Source organism: Camelina sativa, chromosome 11 (assembly GCF_000633955.1).
Source record: "Camelina sativa cultivar DH55 chromosome 11, Cs, whole genome shotgun sequence".
In the NCBI taxonomy this organism is placed as follows: domain Eukaryota; kingdom Viridiplantae; phylum Streptophyta; class Magnoliopsida; order Brassicales; family Brassicaceae; genus Camelina; species Camelina sativa.
The window spans coordinates 10,144,060-10,165,844 of record NC_025695.1 but is presented as its reverse complement, the minus strand read 5'-3'; the positions used below and the strand labels follow the sequence as shown (position 1 = coordinate 10,165,844).

Sequence of the window (21,785 nt, the reverse complement as noted above, 5' to 3'; positions counted from 1 at the left end):
CTCCCTTGGACCTATATCTTTTGACAGGTGCCTTTGTGATCTTGGCGCTTCAGTTAATCTGATGCCACTCTCTGTTGCTACGAGGTTGGGTTTCACAAGGTTTAAGGGATGCGACATATCTCTCATCCTTGCAGATAGATCAGTGAGACTTCTAAATGGTGTGTTAGAAGACTTACCTATCAGGATCAGAGACGTGGAAGTGCCAAGCGACTTGGTGGTTCTGGAGATGGATGAAGAACCGAAAGATCCTCTGAGCTTAGGAAGACTGTTCCTGGCGACTGCTGGAGCCATCATTGATGTCAGAAATGGCAAGATTGATCTCAACTTGGGCGATGACTTCATTATGAAGTTTGACATCAAGGATACTTTGAAGAAGCCAACAATAGGAGAAAAAGTCTTCTACATTGAAGATATGGATAAGTTGGCTGATGAGTTGTTGGAGGAACTAGCTGAGGAGGATACTCTCAAAACTGCTCTAACCAAGGATAGAGAAGAAGGGTTCCTGCATGAGAAGACCACTTATTACAAGAATCTGCTAGACTCCCACAGAGAAACAGAAGGACAAGAGGAGTTCGAGCAGCTATCTGACACAGAGGAGGTATGTGTAGTTGAGACAGAGAGTTCAGAACGTAAAATCTCCCACTCGACCGACGTCAAGACTCGACTCGACTCACCAACGTCTCACTCGATCGAGGCACCGATCGAGTCGCACCCCCGCCGCTCGACCGTCACCTCTCCAGACTCCCACGCAGACGACTTATCGGAACTGAAGGCTCCAAAGGTAGAACTCAAAACTCTCCCTTCTGGGCTCAGGTACGTTTTTCTGGGAACCAATTCTACTTATCCTGTCATAGTGAATGCTAGGTTGAGTGATGATAAATTGGGGTTGCTGGTAACTGAGCTTAAGAAGTATAGAAAGGCTATAGGTTATTCCTTAGATGATATCAAGGGAATCTCACCTAGTCTTTGCACACATAGGATCAATCCTGAAAATGAGTCTTATGCTAGCATTGAACCCCAAAGGAGATTGAACCCTAACCTGAAGGAAGTAGTATAGAAAGAAATCTTAAAACTGCTTGATGCTGGAGTTATCTATCCTATCTCTGATAGTACTTGGGTATCTCCAATGCACTGTGTACCTAAGAAGGAAGGCATAACTGTGATCAAAAACGAAAAAAAAGAGTTAATCCCAAATAGAACCATCACAGGACATAGGATGTGCATTGATTATAGGAAGTTGAATGTTGTTTCTAGGAAAGATCATTTTCCTCTCCCTTTCATTGATCAAATGTTGGAGAGACTAGCTAGTCATCCTTATTATTGTTTCCTTGATGGGTATAGTGGATTCTTCCAAATCCAAATCCACCCAAATGATCAGGAAAAGACAACTTTCACTTGTCCTTATGGCACTTTTACCTACAGACGCATGCCATTTGGTTTGTGCAATGCACCTGCCACCTTTCAAAGGTGCATGACATCGATTTTTTTGGATCTGATTGAGGAGTCAGTGGAAGTGTTTATGGAAGATTTCTCTGTATACGGTTCCAATTTCTCCTCCTGTTTGTTAAATCTGTGCAGGGTATTGACGAGATGCGAGGAGACGAAACTGGTGCTGAACTGGGAGAAGTGCCACTTCATGGTTGAAGAAGGTATTGTTCTGGGACACAAGATTTCTGAAAGAGGAATTGAGGTTGACAAAGCAAAGATTGAGGTCATGGTTCAGCTTCAACCGCCAAAGACAGTGAAGGACATCAGAAGTTTTCTGGGACATGCTGGGTTTTACAGAAGATTCATCAAGGACTTCTCAAAAATTGCAAGACCATTAACAAGGTTGTTGTGTAAGGAGGTTGAGTTCGAATTCGATGCAGCATGTCTGGAAACCTTCAGCAAGATCAAAGAGGCGTTGGTTTCATCACCGATAGTACAAGCTCCAAATTGGGATCACCCTTTTGAGATCATGTGTGATGCTTCAGACTTCGCAGTTGGAGCAGTTCTGGGATAGCGAATTGACAAGAAGCTTCATGTCATCTACTACGCTAGTCGCACCTTGGACGAGACTCAAGGAAGATACGCAACCACAGAGAAGGAACTCCTAGCAGTTGTGTTTGCATTCGAAAAATTCAGGAGTTACCTTTTGGGTTCGAAAGTCATAGTGTATACTGATCACGCTGCTCTGAGACACATCTACTCGAAGAAGGATACCAAACCAAGACTGTTGAGATAGATTATGCTTCTTCAGGCGTTTGACATGGAGATTGTTGACAAGAAAGGCATAGAAAATGGAGTTGCGGACTATCTGTCAAGGATGAGGATTGAAGATGTTGTTCCTATAGATGATTCAATGCCTGAGGAACAACTTCTGGTCGCCCAAGTTTGTGAGCAGATGCATGACACGGAGCTTGACAACCTCAGAATCAGATGCATGGCGATCACTTCTGAGACTGCACCATGGTATGCAGATGTCGTGAATTACAAGGTTTGTGGATCCCTACAGGAAGAAAAAGTTTTTCAGGGAGGTCAACCATTACTTCTGGGATGAGCCCTATCTGTACAAAAGAGGTTCTGATGGTCTGTTCAGGAGATGCATAGCAGAAGGGGAAGTGCAGAGAGTGCTTGAACACTGCCACGGTTCAACCTATGGAGGTCACTTCGCCACATTCAAGACAACTCAGAAGGTTCTTCAAGCAGGTCTTTGGTGGCCAACCTTGTTCAAGGACGCTCACAGTTTCATCACCAAGTGTGATGCTTGTCAAAGGATGGGCAACATCACAAGGAGGAACGAGATGCCCCAGAATCCGACCCTGGAAGTAGAGATATTTGACGTTTGGGGGATAGATTTCATGGGACCTTTCAACCCTCCATCAAATGGTAATGTCTATATTCTTGTAGCGGTTGATTACGTTTCTAAGTGGGTTGTAGCCATTGCCAGTCCTATCAATGATCACAAGGTCGTTTTGAAGTTGTTCAAGAGTATAATCTTTCCAAGGTATGGGATACCCAGAGCAGTGATTAGTGATGGTGGAACTCACTTCTTCAGCAAGGTGTTCGAGAGTATGCTGAGAAAGTATGGGGTCAAGCACAAAGTGTCTACCGCGTATCACCCTCAGACTAGCGGACAGGTTGAAGTCTCAATTAAGCAGATCAAGGGTATCTTGTCAAGGATTGTTGGGGTTTCGAAGAAAGATTGGTCTGTCAAGTTGGACGAGACTCTCTAGACGTATAGGACGGCTTTCAAAACGCCAATAGGAAGGACACTATTTCAGCTGATATATGGTAAATGGACACTATTTCAGTTTATAAGGCTCCTCTATGAACCCCCAAAAGCCTTATAAACTGAAAAGTCAAGCTTGGGACTCTAAACAAGCTCACTTGGGAGGAAGTCCCAAATGTATCACTGTAAATATTTTTTAGGATCCTTATGTTTTTAATTTTTGTTTTTGGTTTTCTTGTTTTCAGGAATCTACAGAAAGGAGTATAAGCAACAGAGATAGAGAATACATAGAAAAGAAAGGTAGAAAGAAAAGTGAAGTGAGGTTGCATTTAAAAAAAAAAAAAAAAAAAGAAAAAGAAAAAATGCAACCCACGTGAACTCTCTCACACATCACCTCAATCTCTCCCTTTCTTGTTCCCTCTCAGAAGACACATCACATTTCTGTCTCATCTTCTCACCACCATCCCTATCCCCCTCACTCTCTCTTTAATTATTTCACCCCCCCCTCCTCATTCTTTACTCCCACCAACCAAACAAGCTTTCATCTCCACACTTCACTCTCGCTGATTCGACCCTTGACGCTACTCCACTCGACCGGAGCTGCCGTGAAGCCCCCTCTCGCAGCTCGACTCGACCGACAGTCTCGACGTCCCTCCAAACCGGCGCGGAGCTGCAACTCAAATGAAACCGTCTGACTCATCCCGCCATCATCTCGTCGTCGTTGAGAAGTTCTCGTTTAAGCTCCACCTCGAGCAAGTTGTTAACCGTCTCTCTCGATCTATCCTCAAGGACCACCATCAAGCCAAACCCGACTCGATCGACCATCGCGGAGCTGCCAACCAAGACGTCCTTCATCGATTCCTTGTGTTTAGCTTCTCTCAAGACCAACGACACTGCAACTTGTGTGATTTAGTCTGAAGCTGTTTTTCCTCAAGTGACTTGACCAGAACACTCTCAGAGTTTCACGCGACTCGATCCAACGTCCTAGAGCACCCGCTGAAGCAGCCTCTTTATTCCACTTGATCGAGAAACGAGGTTCCGACTCGACCCATCCGACTCGACCCACCTGACTCAACCGACGCTCGATTTGACAAACACTGTTACTTCAAACCTGACTCGATCGACCGTCCCGGAGCTGCTACCCGAGACGCCTATCCTCGATCTTTTGCGTTTGCCTGTTCCCAACACCGTAGCTCTCTCATTGATTTTTGCATTTTGTATTATTGCCTCGTCACTAACCTACTAATCTTTGGTTTTGAGTTTGAATTGTCTCAGCTTGACAATGTCTAACAATTTTTGGGATGAGATGTATGACAAGTATGGTTGTGAGGTACCAGGACGTGCTGTTACTTCTAATCCGCCTATGCAAGGCGCAGACTCAAGCAGAGCAGTAAAACGATCTAGTAAAGACAAAGCTCGTGGCAAGAAGCCAGTGCAACAGAGGGATAAGGGTAGCGATTATGAGATGGAGCAGGCTCGCGAGAGTGCATCATCAAGGAAATCTATCAAGAAGAAGTCTAAATCGAAGCTATCTGCCCAGGAGTACTATGATTTGTTTCAGCAACATGAATTTATGGGAACACGATATCCCCACAGTCAAACCATGAAGGACCTCGGTATAGCAGAAGATGTTGAATATCTTTTCGGCGAATGCAGCCTCAGCAGACTTATGAACACGCCAAAAAACGCTTACAGAGAGGAAACCATACAGCTTCTAAGCTCTTTGCAAGTTCACCTGTTTGCAGATGCACCTGAGAAAGAGTCGGATGGCAGTTTAGGCTATTTCACGTTTATGATACATGGTCGGACTTATAGCCTTACTGTGAGGCAGCTTGAGGAAGTGTTTGGATTCACTAATGGGACTGGCATTGCCGCAGAAATCGACAGGGAAGAGGCATCGTCATTATGGGCATCGATTAGCACTGAGCAGCGCTTCAACGCCTCAAGGTCGAAAGGGACGCTAATAAGAAGCCCAGTGTTGAGATACTTCCATAGGGCTATTTCGAACGTTTTCTACGCGAAGGAAATCACTGGCCTTGTCACCAAGGTAGAGCTTGACATGTTGGATTTGGCACTTAAGGACCCGCTAAAGAAGACTACAGAGGGTGTTATGCTTAGACGTGATGCATCAGACACATCGTTCTCTTTCTTCCTGTTGAACCATCTGCAGACTTACAAGACGTGGGTGGTGAGACTGAACAAAACTCATTCACCCGGAGTTATGTGTATGGGAGGGGTTGTGACATGGATATTAGAAGCAGCAGGTGTCCCTCTCCCTTCAGACTCGTTTCCTCCGCGCTGGATGGATATGTACCACCTGAAACAGATTCACACTTTAGACTGGGAAAACAAGCATGGAAAGTTTGTCTACAAATTCGTTCACCCAGAGGTAGAAGAAGCAAGAATCCTTCTCCCTTGTGCGAGTCTAACAACGATCCTGAATGGTGAGAACATTGAGTTTATCCCTGATAGAAGCGTTTTGTATGTTGAGGAAGAAGATCAGCGAATGGAGATCTCTGCAGAAGAAGACAACCCGATGGAGGAGGATTCAGAAGACTATCGCCCTGAGAGGTATCACTTCGACGATTACACAGCACCGAGACTAGGAAAGGGTGTTAGGGAGGCTCATTAACATCTCAACAAGCTTCAGAAATGGGGCAAGGCAAGGGACAGGACGCTCAGTAGTTTCAAGAAGACTTTCATGAACTTCATGAGTAAATTCAGTTGTTCAACATCCACTGCCGCCATCCCAATGCCTCTTTAGGATGTCATGCCAGTACAGGGACGCTTGTCTACACGTCTCGAGCCAACTCGCCGAGCACAGCCATCTCCAGCACGCCGATCTGCTTACACACCACAAACGCAGCAACCCTCTCCAGCTCGACCACGGCATTCCTCTCATGAGCCTTGGGACAGAGCGAGAAGGTCGTTGAAGAAAGCCAAGAAGGGAACTTCATCAAGTCGTCCAACTGAGCATCACAAAGGCGGTCCTTCTGAGCACTTACCTGAACTAGTGGTTGAACAGCAAAAGAGTCTCAGATCGAATACCAGACCAGGCCAGCGACTGAGCAGCAGAATGAGCCTCAAGGTGACCATCCGCTTACGGTGGATGTTGTGCTATTATCGGATCATGGTGAGTCTCGCGTCGACGACATGCAGTGCGATGGACAGCAGAACGTTCATCCGAACACGCAAGTGATTGATGAGCAAGTCGACCAACCAACTGAGGTCACTCATGCGGACCCTGAACAAGGCGAAAGATAAAGTCAGTACCACGCTCCTCCTTGGGCGAGCACCGACTCCTTCTTCTACTACTGAGGTACTCCTACGTTTCCTTTGTATATACCATTTCATTCATGCATTGTTTGTGTTGTGATTCTTAAATCCTTCTGCAAATTTTTCTTACACAGAGACTGTGTAATTTAAGTTTGGGGGAGGGTTTGAGATGATGTATCTGATGATGTTTTCTGTGATTCTTATTTAAAAATTTTGCATCATATCATGTTTGAGTCTGCATTCATCTATTTGCATAGAAAAACCAAAAAAACTTTGAAAAAATTTCAAAAATTTCCACAAAAAAAAGAGTGTTCATGTAGTTTGCATTTGCATATTAAGATTGAGTCTAGTGTTATTCATATAGGGCTGTTGCATTTAGCATAGGGGTTGATGATGATTGTAATCTTGTTAGCAAGCTGAATTCAATAGGATAGGATCAAGGCCCTCGTTATTAGTTCTTTGATGCATGTTGATTGAACTTGAAATGTAAGACTGAACCAGGCTTTGAATTCTCGAAATTGCATTCTAGTCTTGATTGAAGCATGTTTTGAATTGACATCATTCCCTATCTATATGAACCTAATCCTGACTTGCAATTATCCTGTTATGCATTGAAGTTGAACTCATAGATACTATATACATACTTGGATTATCTTTCTCCTTTTTACCACCCTTGTTTATCCAAGTAGCTGATTCCCATCTTTGGAACATTTTCCCGCACCCTTAACCAACCGTTCTTTCAAGCCAATTGTATTCTTGAGTGTGAGGCCTTTTCCGAGTTGAGCTTGTTAGAAAGTGTTAGGTTTTAGCCGACAAGAGTAAGATCATGTGTAGTTCTAGTTCGCATTTTCTTGGCTAGTAGGACTAGGTGAGAACTCGATTTTGGGTTTTGGGATTGGATTTGTACTGAAAAGAGAAAGAAAAAAGAGGGTAAAGAGTCTTTAGTAGGGGAATGTGTTTTCAAGTTTTACAAGTCTAGTAACGGATGTGGGTTGTGCAATGTAAAAGTGTTATTGGTTCTGGGCATAGAAAGAAAAAAATTTAGACAAAGAAGAGAAAGCAAAACGCTTAAGAAGTCTAGAGTTCTAAGAAGAAAAGAAAGAGAACCATAGTGATAAAAAAGTTTCCCATCCGCTAGATTGATATGAAGTAACCTCCTCCTAAGGCTAAGTGAAAAGAATGAGAGAATGGGTTTAAAAAGAGATATCGATGAAGGGTAGAGATAGAACCAACTTCTGGGTTAGAAAGTTAGAGCTAAGTTTCTTTGGCACCTTTGGGTAGACGGGACACTGCTCTTGTATGTATCAGTTGGTTTCAACCTTTAGCCTTCTCTTAAGCTCAACTCATTTTCGCGAGAGAACCTTGTTCTACATTGTTAAAACCACTTGAAAAGGAGACCATTTTTGTCTCTACTCTTTCACCGCAGCCAAATGAGTTTGATGACATTGCATAGCTTGATTCATGGTTCTTTGTTAATGAATGTTAACGGGAATGATAGAAATGATAGCATGTGTAGACTAAGGTTCGGAATCGTTTCAAGTTGTGATGAGCTTGTCTAAAGTTTTTAAATAGAGTTCCTTCACCATGCATCATAGAACTAAAAACAAGGACCTTGATTCTAACTACTCTACTCAGCATGTGTTAGGTTCTGAGACCCCATCTTCAAACCTCTCTTCCATACTTTGTTATTGATTGTTTGCTTGAGGACAAGCAAAGAATAAGTTTGGGGAGTTGATATGTATATATTTTACACACTTTCATCATGCATTTCTCATTCATTTTGTTCTCTTAACTCATTGTTTTGCACTGTTTTTCGTCTCTTTTGCATAATATGCATATTTAGGTAGTCTTCGCATTGGTTTTGCATGCATATTGCATATTGGTATTATTTAAGGTGTTTTAGGAGATGTCCAAACCATCAAGAGCAAACAGAGAGCAGGAGAGCAGTCCAGCGACTCGATCTACACTACCCAGCGCGACCCAACCTTCCAAGTCTTTGATCGAGTCGAGTGAAGATTTTACTTTGGGATTCAGCCTTCTACGTCTTCATCAAAGTTGTATAGAATTGAGTCATTTTTCCAATTCCATTGATTTCAAGCCAATCGGAGGCGTGGTTCAAACGTTATCACCGTTTTAGTGGATGCACGTACATTCTGAACTCCGACTCGATCGACACTCCCACGATACGACTCGATCGATGCTTTTAAACTGACGTCCTGGTTTTGTTCTGAAGACGCGTCCGAGAAGGGTTCCCGAACCGACGTTCTATATTGTCGTTTTACGTTTTAGGGATTTCCATGTTTTACTATAAATACGTTTTGTTAAGTTTTGACAGAGACATTCTTTTAACTCGTTTTTTTTGTTTTCTTTTCCCTAAGGTTTACCGAGCCACCTAAAACGCTTGAGACTTTTTAATCCAGATAGCTTTGATTTTATTGAGATTTTGCATTTTATTTCTTCTACAAAGTTGTTCATTTCATTTTTGTCTATCTGATGATGCTTGATTCAACATTTTCTGAGATTGTATCCTTGATGATGATTTCTAGATCCGAGTAGTGTGATAGTTCTTGGGGATGGGATAGATTAGGTGGAAGATCTTAGTATGTAGGGTGTTTAAGTTTAGATTCGTGTGATTCCCTTCTGGACTAGAGTTAGAAATCATAGTTTCTCTCTGATCAATTGGAACTATGTCTTAGACATTTCGACACCCAAAAGGTGTTCGATGAAATGTCTCATCGACATATACCAACACTGCCATGTGCACCTCTCCAGTCTTCCTTGTAAACAGTGTATCATCACCAGTGCCACCCTGAAAACCCAAAGAGACTAAAGATTCAGAAAGCTTCAAGAACCATTGTCGTGAGGCTTGTTTAAGGCCATATAGGGACTTGCAAAGCTTGCAAACAACGTTTGGTGGAAACGATTCTCCCTCTTTAGGACCATAGCCAGGGGGTAAACTCATAAAAATCTCTTCTTTTAAATCTCCATTAAGAAACGCATTTGAAACATCAAGCTGATCAAGGAACCATTTTCTAGGTGCCACAACAGCCAATAAAAACTTAATAGTGGCCATTCGAGCAACGGGAGAGAAGGTTTCAACGTAGTCAAGACCCTCCTTTTGATTATATCCCTTTGCCACTAGTCGAGCCTTATACAGTTATAAACTCCCATCTGCATTCAACTTAACAATGTATACCCATTTACAACCAATGACGGTCTTACCAGGAGGAAGAGAACAAACGTCCCACGTGTGTGTGCGTTTTAAAGCCACTATCTCAACATCCATAGCATCACAAAACTCCTTGATTTTAGTATCTTGAAAGTAACTAGTTGGTGTAGGATATTTGGTAAGAGCGTTAACATAAGCACAAAATGAATCAGAGAGTTTGGAGTAGGTTAAGACTTGTGAAATAGGATGCATTGTAGATTCTTGCGTAGAGTAACATTGATCCTGAAGATAACCAGGAGGTCGAGAAGCCCTTTTGGATGATTCCCCCTGTCTATCAGACGTAAGTGGTTCCCCCTGATCAGATAACCCAGATGATTCACCAATGTTTGAAACACGAGTACAAATATGAGGAAAAAACTCGGTTGCACCTTCGTGATTCTTAGAATCATGAAAAGGAAAAATATCCTCGAAGAACTTCACGAGATGAAAACAGTATCTTCATTTGGTTGCTCTCAATATCCATCAATTTATAACCCTTATATCCTGTAGGGTATCCCAAGAAAATGCATGCCTTGGCTCTATCTTCAAACTTAGTTCGCTGTTTTGGAGAAGTGCTTGCATAACATAAGCAACCAAATGTCCTCAAATCTTCATACTCTGGTGCGTTGTTAGTAAGCTTCTCATATGGAGTTTTATTCTCTAATAGTGGTGATGGTGTTCTGTTGATGAGGAAGACTGCAGTAAGTATGCAATCTCCCCATAAGGACAATGGCAAATGAGACTGGAACAAAAGAGCCCGAGCCACATTTAAGATGTGTTGATGCTTCCTTTCAACCACCGAGTTTTGCTCTGGAGTTTCTGGACATGAGTGGTACGCAACAATTCCCAATCTCCGATAAAGATCAGAAAACTTCAGCTTTGGAGCATTATCTGATCGGACACATCGAACTCGTTTGTCAAACTGAGTCTCAACCATTTGTATGAATTCTGGAAATATGTGCAGAACATCACTTTTAAGTTTTAGCAAGTAAACCCAAGTTACTCTGCTATGATCATCCACTATTGTTAGAAAATATCTAAATCCTTCTACTGTTGGCTCTGAGAATGGACCCCAAGCATCAATATGAAGCAAGTCAAAGGGTGCAGAACAGATATTGCCTCTATTAGAAAATGGTAATTTCTTCTGTTTTGCTCTTTGACAAATATCACAATGTAAAACTCCTTTATTCCTTTGTTTAGAAATCCCAAGAACATCACTAAGCATATCAATCCGAGAAAAAGAAGTGTGACCAAGTCTCTTATGCCAAACAGCCAAATCTATTACATCATTCAAACTAAAAGAAGATAGTTGTCTTGAATCTGCAGGTTCTTCAACATCCAGGAGATAAAGATTTGCTATCCGTCTACCTCTTCCAATCGTCAATCCCTTGGTAAGATCCTGTATCATGCAAGAGCAGGATCAAAGATCACGCGATAACCAAGGTCTGAAGTTAACGAGCTTATACTAAGAAGATTGAGGCGGAAATCTGGTATATACAGAACATTTCTCAAACTGATAGAACTATTGATCACCACTGTTCCAATACCAGCAACCACAACAAGATTGCCATTTGGAAGATTAACTTTCCGACAAAAAGAACCATCAAGATCCTCAAACAAATTCTGATCATGACTGACATGATGAGTGGCACCAGAATCAATAACCCATGATCTCTTGTTTGTTACACATTGAGCAGCATTTAATATCCCAATAAAACAGTAGGTGGAATTAGAGAAAGATATACCAGAACAAGAAGCATCGTTTGTTGGAGCTTGTGTAGGCTGAGATATCTGAGAAGTGGACTGAGGAACAAGGTGAGAGCTGAAATATGCAATGAAACTTTGCAACTGGTCCTTAGATAGATTTCCAACCAAACTTTCAAAACCATCAGACTTCTTATCAATAGAACCAACTGGAGCCGAAACTTGAGCAGTAACAGCAGGAGTAGTAGACTGAGAAGCTGCAAATTGCTGTTTTCTAGGCTTCCAACCAGGTGGATAACCATGTAATTTGTAGCAACGATCTACAACATGGCCAATGAATCCACAGTGAGAACAAATTGGTTTATCCTTCTTGTGAGACTGATATGCAGCATTGATTGAACCAGCAGAGGTGGGAGGAACAGTGGCATTCATCACTCCAGGATGTGGCACAACATTCCCAACCTGAAAAGAAGCTGGTACGACACTGACACCAAACAGTCTCTGACTATCATCTTGATCCAAGATGTTGTAAACTTCAGCAATATCAGGTAGAGGCTTCTTCATAATGCTTTGACCTCTGATGATAGAGTAAGACTCGTTTAAACCAGCCAAAAATTTAATGAGTCGTCCTCTTTCAACTTTTGCCTGAAAATTACGTTCGCTCACACAGTTGAAAGAACGACAACACAAACATGATTCAGTAGGTTTACTGCCATCAGGATGATCCCATAGAGTTTTTAAAGCAGTGTAATAGCTTGAAAAATCCATGGAACCCTGACGCATATCTTGAATCTGCTGAATCAAATGAAAGGTTCTCGGCAAATTTGTCATATGAAACCTATTGTGTAGATCTTTCCATATCATAGTAGCATCATCAAAGTTCAAAATACTACCATAGATCTGCATTGAAACAGCATTTAACATCCAAGATTTGACTATACTGTTGCATCTAGACCATATCCGAAAGATAGGATTACCTTCATCCGGACGAGGAAGAGAACCATCGATGAAAGCGAGTTTGTTCTTTGCATCAAGAGCAATCTTCATCGCAGAGCACCAGTGGTTGTAGTTCGTACCATCAAGACGATCCGCAACAAGAGAGAGGCCAGGATGATCAGCGCTGTGAAGAAAAAACGGTGAGTGTGGACTATCCATAGTATCGATCTCAGAAACGGAGGTGATCGGAACACCCAGAGCTGGATCTGCCAGAATCAAAGAGAAAGAGCTCATCGGAGCTTTCGATTTTGAAGCAGAACTCCCAGCACCAGTGGATTTACCAAGACGACGAGTACTTTTCCGGATCGGAACTCCCATATCGACACAAACGAGTACAAAACAAATCACCAACAATAAAACGATCAAAGTAAGAGAAAACGAAATCTGAGCTAAGTGTATAGCTCTGATACCATATTAGTTGAATATGATGAACATAATCGATGAGATGATGAAGAGAGAAGAGCGATGAAGAAGATGAAGATCAGATTAAAATGATTCTGTTATTCACACTTAATGCAGAGTACAAATGTTATATACAAGTAGTGTGTATCCGGTACAAACCGGTTATGTACATAACCAAGACTAAACCATTTAAATATCTAATAGCCTGACAAGGTTCCTATGCTGAAGTTTTTCAACTACAACAACCTCATTCTTAAACTCTAGTGTGCCTTGTTCTGCTGTTTCTGATAGCCTTTTCACTGCAACTTCTATTCCATTAGGCAGTGTACCCTACACATAGCATCAATGAGATAATATGATCATCTTACTTTCATTACTTTTTAAAAGAAGAAATGAACACCAAAGTAGCATAAGAAATGACACCTTGAAAACTGTGCCAAATCCACCTTCACCAAGCTTGTTACTCCTTGCAAATTTGTCTGTTGCAGCTTCAATTGTCTTCAAATCAAATTGGATGGATCGTACAGTGGTAATACCAGCTGCATAATCATATCACCAACAACAAATTTTAATCATCAGAGACTGTTTTCATAAATGTTCTTAATTAGTTAGTTCCATAGACTATATATAAAAGCTAGTTCAGTGAAAAGCATATGAATAACACTCACACTGGTCAAAATCAATTTCTTGATATGGTTTTTTCCTCCAGCAAAGTATAACAGATCGCCGAGCAAGCAGTACCAAAATAATGATGATGATGAAGATGTTAAGGATACAATCGTATCTGTCAAGGATACATTCGTATCACATCTTGATACAGTCGAATCACACCTTGATACAGTCGTATCACCTTGATACAATAGTATCACGACTTCACTACCTCAATATTCTCATTCCTTGTTTGTATTTCATTCCATAAGTTGTATAACCTAGAGTCCTCCTCTCCTCTCAGTATATATATGAGTCTGTAATCATTCTTGATATATATATTCAATAATACAACATTTACATGGTATCAGAGCAAGACCGATACCCCTAAATTTTTTTTTTTTCCCAGCCAACAAAGTATCTTCTCCTTCGATCTCCTTTCTTCCCCTCTCATTCCCAGATCTCATTCTTCTTTCTCGTTTCTTTCTCACTCTCTACAATGGCTGCTGCAGAAATTGTTGACTCAACTCAAGGTCTCCTCAACATCAATATGATGAATATCACTAAGCTCACCTCTACCAACTATCTCACATGGAGCCTTCAAGTTCATTCTCTCCTCGACGGCTACGACCTTTCTGGTTACATTGATGGCTCCTCTGTTCCACCAGAGCAAACACTCGGCTCCACTACTCTGCCAACTCCAAATCCGGCATATGCAAAGTGGAGACGTCAAGACAAGCTGATCTACAGTGCTCTTCTTGGCACATTGTCTCCAGCGCTCCAACCAGTGGTCTCCAAAACCAAATCCTCTGCTGAGTTGTGGAAACACATCTCTTCCACTTATTCCAATCCAAGCTGGGGCCACATTCAACAACTCCGTCTGCAACTCAAGCAAGCATCGAAAGGTGAGAAGACTATTGATGAGGACATGCAGACACTCACCACGCGGTTTGATCAACTTGCTCTTCTTGGCAAGCCTCTTGCTCTTGAAGACCAACTTGAAGTTATCCTTGGTGGCTTACCCGAAGATTACAAAGCTGTTGTTGATCAAGTGGAAGGACGTGACACTCCTCCCTCCATTGTCAAAGTCCATGAAAAGCTCATTAACAAAGAGGTTAAACTTCTCTCTCTCTCCTTGTCTACCACCTCCACTGGACCAACCTCGGCTTATGCTGCCACCTATCGTCCCAAATTCAACTCTGGGGGACACTCCTTCCGTCCACATCAGCCATGGAACAACAACAACAACAACAAGCATCATTATCAACAACCACGCCTAGACAACCGCATGCTCAAGGGATACCAAGGCAAGTGTCAAATCTGTGGGGTGTTTGGTCACAGTGCCAAACGTTGCTCCCACCTTCAACAGCCCTCCTATGGCTCTCAAAGTGGCATTCTACCCTCTCCGTTCCACCCATGGCAACCACGTGCCAATCTTGCTCTTGGCCATCAACAGACGACAAATCCATGGATACTTGACAGCGGAGCCACTCATCACATGACAAGCAATCTTGGCAATTTGGCCTCACACCAGCCTTACCAAGGAGATGATGCAGTCCTCATCGGTGACGGTTCGGGTCTTTCAATTTCTCACACTGGTTCACTGTCCCTCCCTTCCAACTCTAAACCTTTATCTCTTACCAATGTCCTATGTGTCCCTCACATTCACAAAAATCTACTCTCCGTATACCGTCTATGTAACTCTAACAGTGTCTCTGTCCACTTTTTCCCTGCTCACTTTTAGGTGAAGGATCTGATCTCGGGAGTCCCATTACTCCAAGGCAAAACTAAAGGCGAACTTTACGAGTGACCGGTCTCTCTCTCCACCATCCAATCTTTCTTTGCCTCACCCTCCTCCAAACCATCTCTCAAAGACTGGCATTCTCGGCTAGGCCACCCTTCTCACTCTATCCTCAAAACAATTGTTTCAAAATTCTCCCTTTTGCATTCTCAATCAGATTCACAGACACTGTTGTGTACTGATTGCGCTATTAATAAAAGCCATAAACTCCTTTTTTCACAAACATCCATTATCTCTTCTGCCCCTCTTGAAATCATCTTCTCCGATGTCTGGACCTCCCCAATCCTATCCATAGATATCTTCAAATATTACCTTATACTTGTTGATCACTAAATCTCAAGTCCGCGACACATTCATCACGTTCAAGGCCATTGTTGAAAACCGCTTCAACAAACGTATAGGCACCTTATACTCTGACAATGGCGGTGAGTTTGTTGCTCTACGATCGTTCCTATCCAGTTCAGGGATCTCTCATCTCACATCACCTCCACACACTCCTGAACACAATGGGATTTCCGAAAGAAAGCATCGCCACATCGTTGAAACCGGGTTGTCGCTTCTCACTCATGCCGGCATGCCACACAAATACTGGACCTACGCCTAATACAATGGGAAAAACAATTTCCAAAATAGCTCTTGTTGAGATTTTTCCACTACCTGCGGCAAATGCAGTATAACATTATAATTTGAATCTTTTAACAGCTTCTTGTCATAATACTCACAGCTTTTCAATAACTTACCAATTTTTTTCACGTTGGCTTGGTCGACTAAAGAAGGATGTTCCATCGTAGGACGAGGAGCAGGAGAAGTCAATGTAATGTTACCAAAAGCCTTACAGAATGGATAAAACTGCCACCGGAAAAAGCAAATTGGCCGCATAGTATAGCCTCCTATCTTCTGTTCACAACATGACTGGTAGTCAGACACGCTTTGTCGTAGACAGTTGTCACAATCAACATTAGAAGAATCTGGCGTGCATTGCATCACAGCGTATATTTTCTGGAATTTGGTGAAGGTTGCGACATCAGCTTTGTAATAGTTATTACTAGATAATGGTACGTTCTTTGCGGCCGGAGTTGCTGAAATCATACTAAGTGTTAATCCTTCCCATATCGTCTTGAACTCGGTTAGATTTGAGGTGACATCCGCAGTGAAATAGACCACATACTTGGGGTCAAGATCTGCAGATCCTGAGAAAGAGACGTTGGAGTAGCGCACAAAACAAAGCCTTGGATCAGATGACCAAATATACCAAATATACGCAGCTATATGATTAGGACAGCTCCCAATCAACCAATCTGACGCATACGTGAGACAACGAGAACAGTCTTCTTGAACTGATCCTGGCATGCACATCCCTATTGCGTGGACACGGTTTGGTTCTTGTCCGATGGAACCGTTGTAGAAGAAGCCGTCTTGAGCTGTGACATTGGAAGGAAGAGAAGCGAGCATGAGACGGCGATTTACGTCTAAGTACTGTGGGGTTTGAAAGTCCCCTGGTCACTCGTGCATGTTTGTGATATCTCTGAAGCAACACGGAAGCTTATGAGGCCAAAACAGAGGATTGAAAATATAATTCTCTGCTTCATGGTTCTTTAAAAGATTATCGCTTTGCCTTAGATTATGTAAACATGCAACTATAGCTTCTAATATTTTTGTTAATAAAAGCGATCAACCAATTTTTAAGATGTTGATTTCGTCAAACTGATAAACGTGTTTCTTTCCTTAAACCTATGTATTGATTATTGAATCCTTAGCTTTTCCTTAAACCTAATATTAAAACTAAACTAGATACTTTTTACTTAAATAACAAGAAAGACTATTTTTTCATTTTCTTTTCCTTTTCCTTTACAGTATTTAAAGCATCCTGAATATTAAATCCTTCATAAAGTGATGAATTTATTAAAGAACCTTATTTTTCTTATAGCTAAATGTACTATCAAATTTGAGTAAAGTATCATGCACTACTGTCTTAAAAAATCAAAATTGAATTATCTTTTTTGGCATGTAATTATTGAAGAGAAGAAATGGGAGCTGAGCTGAGCTGTACCTCATTGACTAGAACTGAGGAAAAAAACTAACAGACCTTTCCGTATAACTTGAATTAGCGAGGACCGGTTAAAGAAGTAAATTGATAAAAATTCAGATAAAGGATTTTATAACAAAGAGCGCTACTTAAAGAACGTAGAAACTAGAAAATGCTAAAAGGGTACGTAATTTTTGATGAGTATCTCACAAGTCACAACTAACACATACACAACTTTTGAATAATTTCATTACAGTTTATATACTGAAATAACAGAAAAACATGGTTACTTAACATCAAACAAGTCCAATGGAACATCATCTTTAACGAGGATCAAATTTCATCATTCATGTGGTTTGGGAATTGGACCTCAGCCTAGATTGGTTGGGCCTATCTGGAATGAGGGATGGAGGTCGCTTAGGAACAGGTAAGATGAGGGAATTCCTAGTGAGCATCGACATGATTATAGAAAAGTCGGGACGATCTGTGGGATCATCTTGAACACATAGGAGGGCAATGTGGATACATCTTGTTACTTCTTTACTTTTATAATTCTCTGCAATTGCTTGGTCCACAAGGTTAAGTTATAACAACCATAGTTAGATAGGAGAAATCTGGTCACCGGAAACAAGATGTATCCACATTGCTTGGTCCACAAGGTTAATGTAATTCTCTGGAGGGCAATGTGGATACATCTTGTTTCTCCTCCTCCAGACCTAGTTAGATAGGATCATAAGATTTATACTGTTCTTTTTAGGTACTCACATATGTGACAAAATTATGAACCGGAGATGAGAAGCTTGTGTTCCTCTTGCCACATATAATCTCAAGAACTAAGACTCCGTAGCTATACACATCAGATTTCATTGAGAATTGTCCTTGGTCCCTATATTCTGGGGGCATGTAACCCCTGCAAGATTAATTGTACATTTGGTCAAGAAAAGATTCTTGAAACTTAAGTTCATAAGCCATCAAGGGTAATAAGAGTATTTTATAGAGTTCCAGCTGGATTCTCTGTGTTAGCTACACTTTGGTCCATCCCAAAGATCCTTGCCGTCCCAAAATCTGCAACTTTCGGGTTCATATGAGCGTCCAAGAGAATATTAGCCGCTTTGAGGTCACGATGTATGATTGTGGGTTGTGAATCTTGATGAAGATATAGAATCCCTCTAGCAATCCCTCCAATGATCTTGTACCGCTTTTCCCAGTCTAACTCGCCTTGCTTTTTAGGGTCTGCACATCTCATATAGACCCATTATACAATGAGATCAAGAATTAGGGTTTAGGAGAATATATATAACCCAATCATTTGTTTATTTTCTTACCAAAGAGGATGTAGTCCAGACTTCTGTTAGGCAAAAACTCGTAGACTATGACTCTTTCTTCTCCTTTGACGGAAAAACCGAGAAGCTTAACAAGATTTCTATGCTGAAGTTTCGCTACAAGAACAACCTCATTCTTGAACTCTTTCTTACTTTGCACTGATGTTCTTGACAACCTCTTGACTGCAATTTCTTTTCCATCAGGCAACATACCCTACAAATAACATCAATAAGATGATATACCAGCTTGCTTTTACTCCAAGTAATAGGCAAGGGAAGCAAATAAACAAGTAGCTAAAGAAATGATACCTTGAAAACATCTCCAAATCCGCCTTGACCAAGTTTTTTGCTCTCTGAAAAATTATTTGTTGCAGCTTCAATCGTGCTAAATTTGTATTGCAGAGAGCGTACAGATGTAATACCAGCTACAGTTGTAATAAATGGTCTTAATTAGATTCCATTGACTATATTTGCTAAAAGATAAGAGGCCAAATTTAAAAAAGTGAACAACACTCACTTTGATTAAGTTCAACTTCTTGATATGATTTTCCCTTCCGAGCAAACGGGCGAGCAATAAGTCCCAAGATAATGCTAAGGATGACTACCCCAACCACAACAATTGCTACAATAGTTTTCGTTGACATATTTCCGCTGCCTGGAGAATTAAAAACTTATAACATTATAATCTTTGAACCTTTGGACAGAGTCTTTTATCAGAACTCTCAATCATAAATTTGCAAGGACTTACTATTGTCTGTAGTCTTGGGATTGGCCCGATCGTCTGCGGCGCCCTTTAGACAATCAGAACAGTCACTTGGAGTTGATCTTGGGATGCACATCCCTAATGCGTAGACTCTATTTGGCTCTTCTCCAATCGAACCGTAGTAGAAACCATCTTGAGACGCGTTATGGAAGGAAGAGAAGAGAGGATGAGACGGCGATTTGAATCGTATGTACCGTTGGGTATGAAATTCTTACGGTTCTGTATGCATGTTTGTGCTGAAACAGAGGCAACAAGAAAGCTCAAGAGGACAAAACAGAGAATTTATAAGAAACTCCTCTGCTTCATTTTGCCTTAAAGATTGTAGCTTTGTTTTAGTGTTTAAACATCTGTTTGTTTCTTACCAATTTAAACAGCAATTGCTTTTTCTCGGAAACTTTCTAATTGTCACAAAACTAGATATGGAAATCGAAAGGCATAAAGCTTTTTTTTTTCTTCTGTTCATACAGTATTAGTTTTTTTTTTTTCGTCGAAAAGAAATTATATTGATGATGAATGTTGATAATCAAAATACAATTGTTTGTAGAGCCAGCTTGGAGGATTAAAACAGTCAAAGTAGAAATTACAATTGAGGCACCGATATTGTGCTAGAAGATGAGCTACATGATTACCATCTCTTTTTGTAAAACTGAAAACAAGAGTTGTGAAGTACGATGCCCAAACTCTAATATCCTGAATTATCCCATCTAGTGAGATTTCTATATGATTGAAGGTGAGTATCTTATATAATAATTGACTATCTCCTTCCAAACAAACAGAAGTAAAGCCTCTAATCCAGGAATGTTGGAGAGCCATTAAGAGTGCTTTTGCTTCAGCTTCAAGTGGTGTTCTTGTGATTCCAAGTCTTTTGGATCCCCATCCTTGTGATATCCCATCCTTATTTCGTATGATCCAACCACCAGTGGCTTGATTTGAGAGTTGATCGTAACCTGCATCATAGTTACATTTAACTAAAGTATCCACAGGTCTTCTCCATTTGATTGTTTCCTCCAATTGGTCTGTAGTTCTTGGAGAATTTTGAGGGTTGTTGGTAACCCAATTCTGAACATTTTGTGCTCTCTGTATTAGGTTCCTCGGATGCTCTGTAATGCTTTCAAAAACAAATTTATTTCTTGACTTCCAAATGTGCCAGAGTAACCAGAGAGGTAGTAACTGAGCTGTAGTATTGACATCTTCCGTATAATCCAAATCCAAGAAAGCTGTTAAAATTGATTCACAGTCAGAATTCATATCCAAAAGAATATCTATTGGCACATTAGCTTGTCCCCAGATTAGTCTCGCATATCTGCATTGGAATAAAATGTGTTTAATTGTGTTATCATCTTGAAAACATCTTGGACATATTGGGTCAATATTTTTTCCTCGTGTGTTCAGTCTAGTTATTGATGGTAGTGCTTTGGAAAGAATATTGAGTTTCCAAATCCTGCGTTTTAAAATTACAAAGCCATGTGGTATTGGTGGAAGATCCAATTGTAGATGGTTCTGCATACTTAGCCAATAGCCTGATCGTACTGTATATTCACCCGAGCTAGTGTAATGCCAAACAATTCTGTCTAGTTGTGTAACCCGTGGTAAATATAAAGATCTGATCTGATCATGTTCCTCCTGTTGGATATGAGTTAAAAGTTTATCATCATTCCAAAAACGGTAAGAACCTGTATTTGCAAGCAAGCCTTTGACCACTAGATCATTATCAGTAGTGATACTGTGAATAGGCTGAGGAGGTGTTGTAGGTAGAACATTATCAATATTCACCCGTATTGATGTACCATCGCCAGTTAGGTGTCTGTAGCCTTCTTTGATTATCTTAAGGCCCTCTTAAATTGAAGCCCATCCGTAAGATTGGTATGGTCTTTTCTTGGCGTCAAGGATGTGAGTGTCAGGATAATACCTTGCCTTCATTATTCTTGCAAATTTGGACTCTGGATATTGTATCAAACGTCACACTTGCTTGGCAAGAAGGGCATCATTAAATTTGGATAAGTTTTTGAATCCTAAACTCCCTTCTGATTTAGAGTATTGTAATCTTTGCCAGGCAACCCATGAAATGCCCCTTTCACTATTACTCTTCTCCCACCAAAATTTTTGAAGGACTTCGTCTATCTCTGTTATCACACTCATAGGGAATTTGAAACACGACATTGAGTATACAAGCATTGATAAAGCTACAGATTTGAGCATTATTTCTTTGCCAGCTTGAGAGAGTCTTTTGGTGCTCCAGGATGATGTTCTTTGCCGTACATTGTCTACAATATAACTAAACATTTCTGCCTTTTTCCGACCAAATTATTCTGGTAATCCAAGATACTTTCCTCCGCTGCCTTGGTTTGGTATATCTAGGATTCTCTTAAGACGTTCTTGAGTAGGACCATGTACGCGTGCTCCAAATGTAATCAGTGGTTTGCTTTTA

General features: G+C 41.0%; 3 protein-coding genes across 3 annotated transcripts; 1 reads left to right on the top strand and 2 right to left on the bottom strand.

The window, feature by feature from the left end:
• LOC104727812 lies at positions 13,945-15,189 on the top strand. The gene has a single exon (XM_010446884.1). The coding sequence runs from the start codon at positions 13,945-13,947 to the stop codon at positions 15,187-15,189; it is 1,245 nt and encodes a 414-aa protein (XP_010445186.1).
• Positions 15,728-16,698, bottom strand: LOC104722699 (cysteine-rich receptor-like protein kinase 11). Its single transcript, XM_010440905.2, has 2 exons — positions 15,987-16,698; positions 15,728-15,903 (listed from the first exon to the last, which is right to left on the bottom strand). The coding sequence occupies exons 1-2, from the start codon at positions 16,696-16,698 to the stop codon at positions 15,728-15,730; spliced, it is 888 nt and encodes a 295-aa protein (XP_010439207.1).
• Positions 18,026-19,433, bottom strand: LOC104727811 (cysteine-rich receptor-like protein kinase 13). The gene is made up of 6 exons (XM_010446883.2): positions 19,343-19,433; positions 19,112-19,249; positions 18,904-19,019; positions 18,598-18,808; positions 18,271-18,505; positions 18,026-18,185 (listed from the first exon to the last, which is right to left on the bottom strand). The coding sequence occupies exons 1-6, from the start codon at positions 19,431-19,433 to the stop codon at positions 18,026-18,028; spliced, it is 951 nt and encodes a 316-aa protein (XP_010445185.2).

Excerpts from the sequence above, each read along its gene's own strand:
- LOC104727812 (XM_010446884.1), top strand. The coding sequence starts at position 13,945 with ATGGCTGCTGCAGAAATTGTTGACTCAACTCAAGGTCTCCTCAACATC.
- LOC104722699 (XM_010440905.2), bottom strand. The coding sequence starts at position 16,698 with ATGCTCGCTTCTCTTCCTTCCAATGTCACAGCTCAAGACGGCTTCTTC. Across the intron at positions 15,904-15,986 it reads AGCCAACGTGAAAAAAATTG|GTAGTGGAAAAATCTCAACA; the intron begins GTAAGTTATTGA and ends CATTTGCCGCAG.
- LOC104727811 (XM_010446883.2), bottom strand. The coding sequence starts at position 19,433 with ATGTGCATCCCAAGATCAACTCCAAGTGACTGTTCTGATTGTCTAAAG. Across the intron at positions 18,809-18,903 it reads GATTTGGAGATGTTTTCAAG|GGTATGTTGCCTGATGGAAA; the intron begins GTATCATTTCTT and ends TGTTATTTGTAG. Across the intron at positions 18,506-18,597 it reads TCTGGACTACATCCTCTTTG|ACCCTAAAAAGCAAGGCGAG; the intron begins GTAAGAAAATAA and ends TGAGATGTGCAG.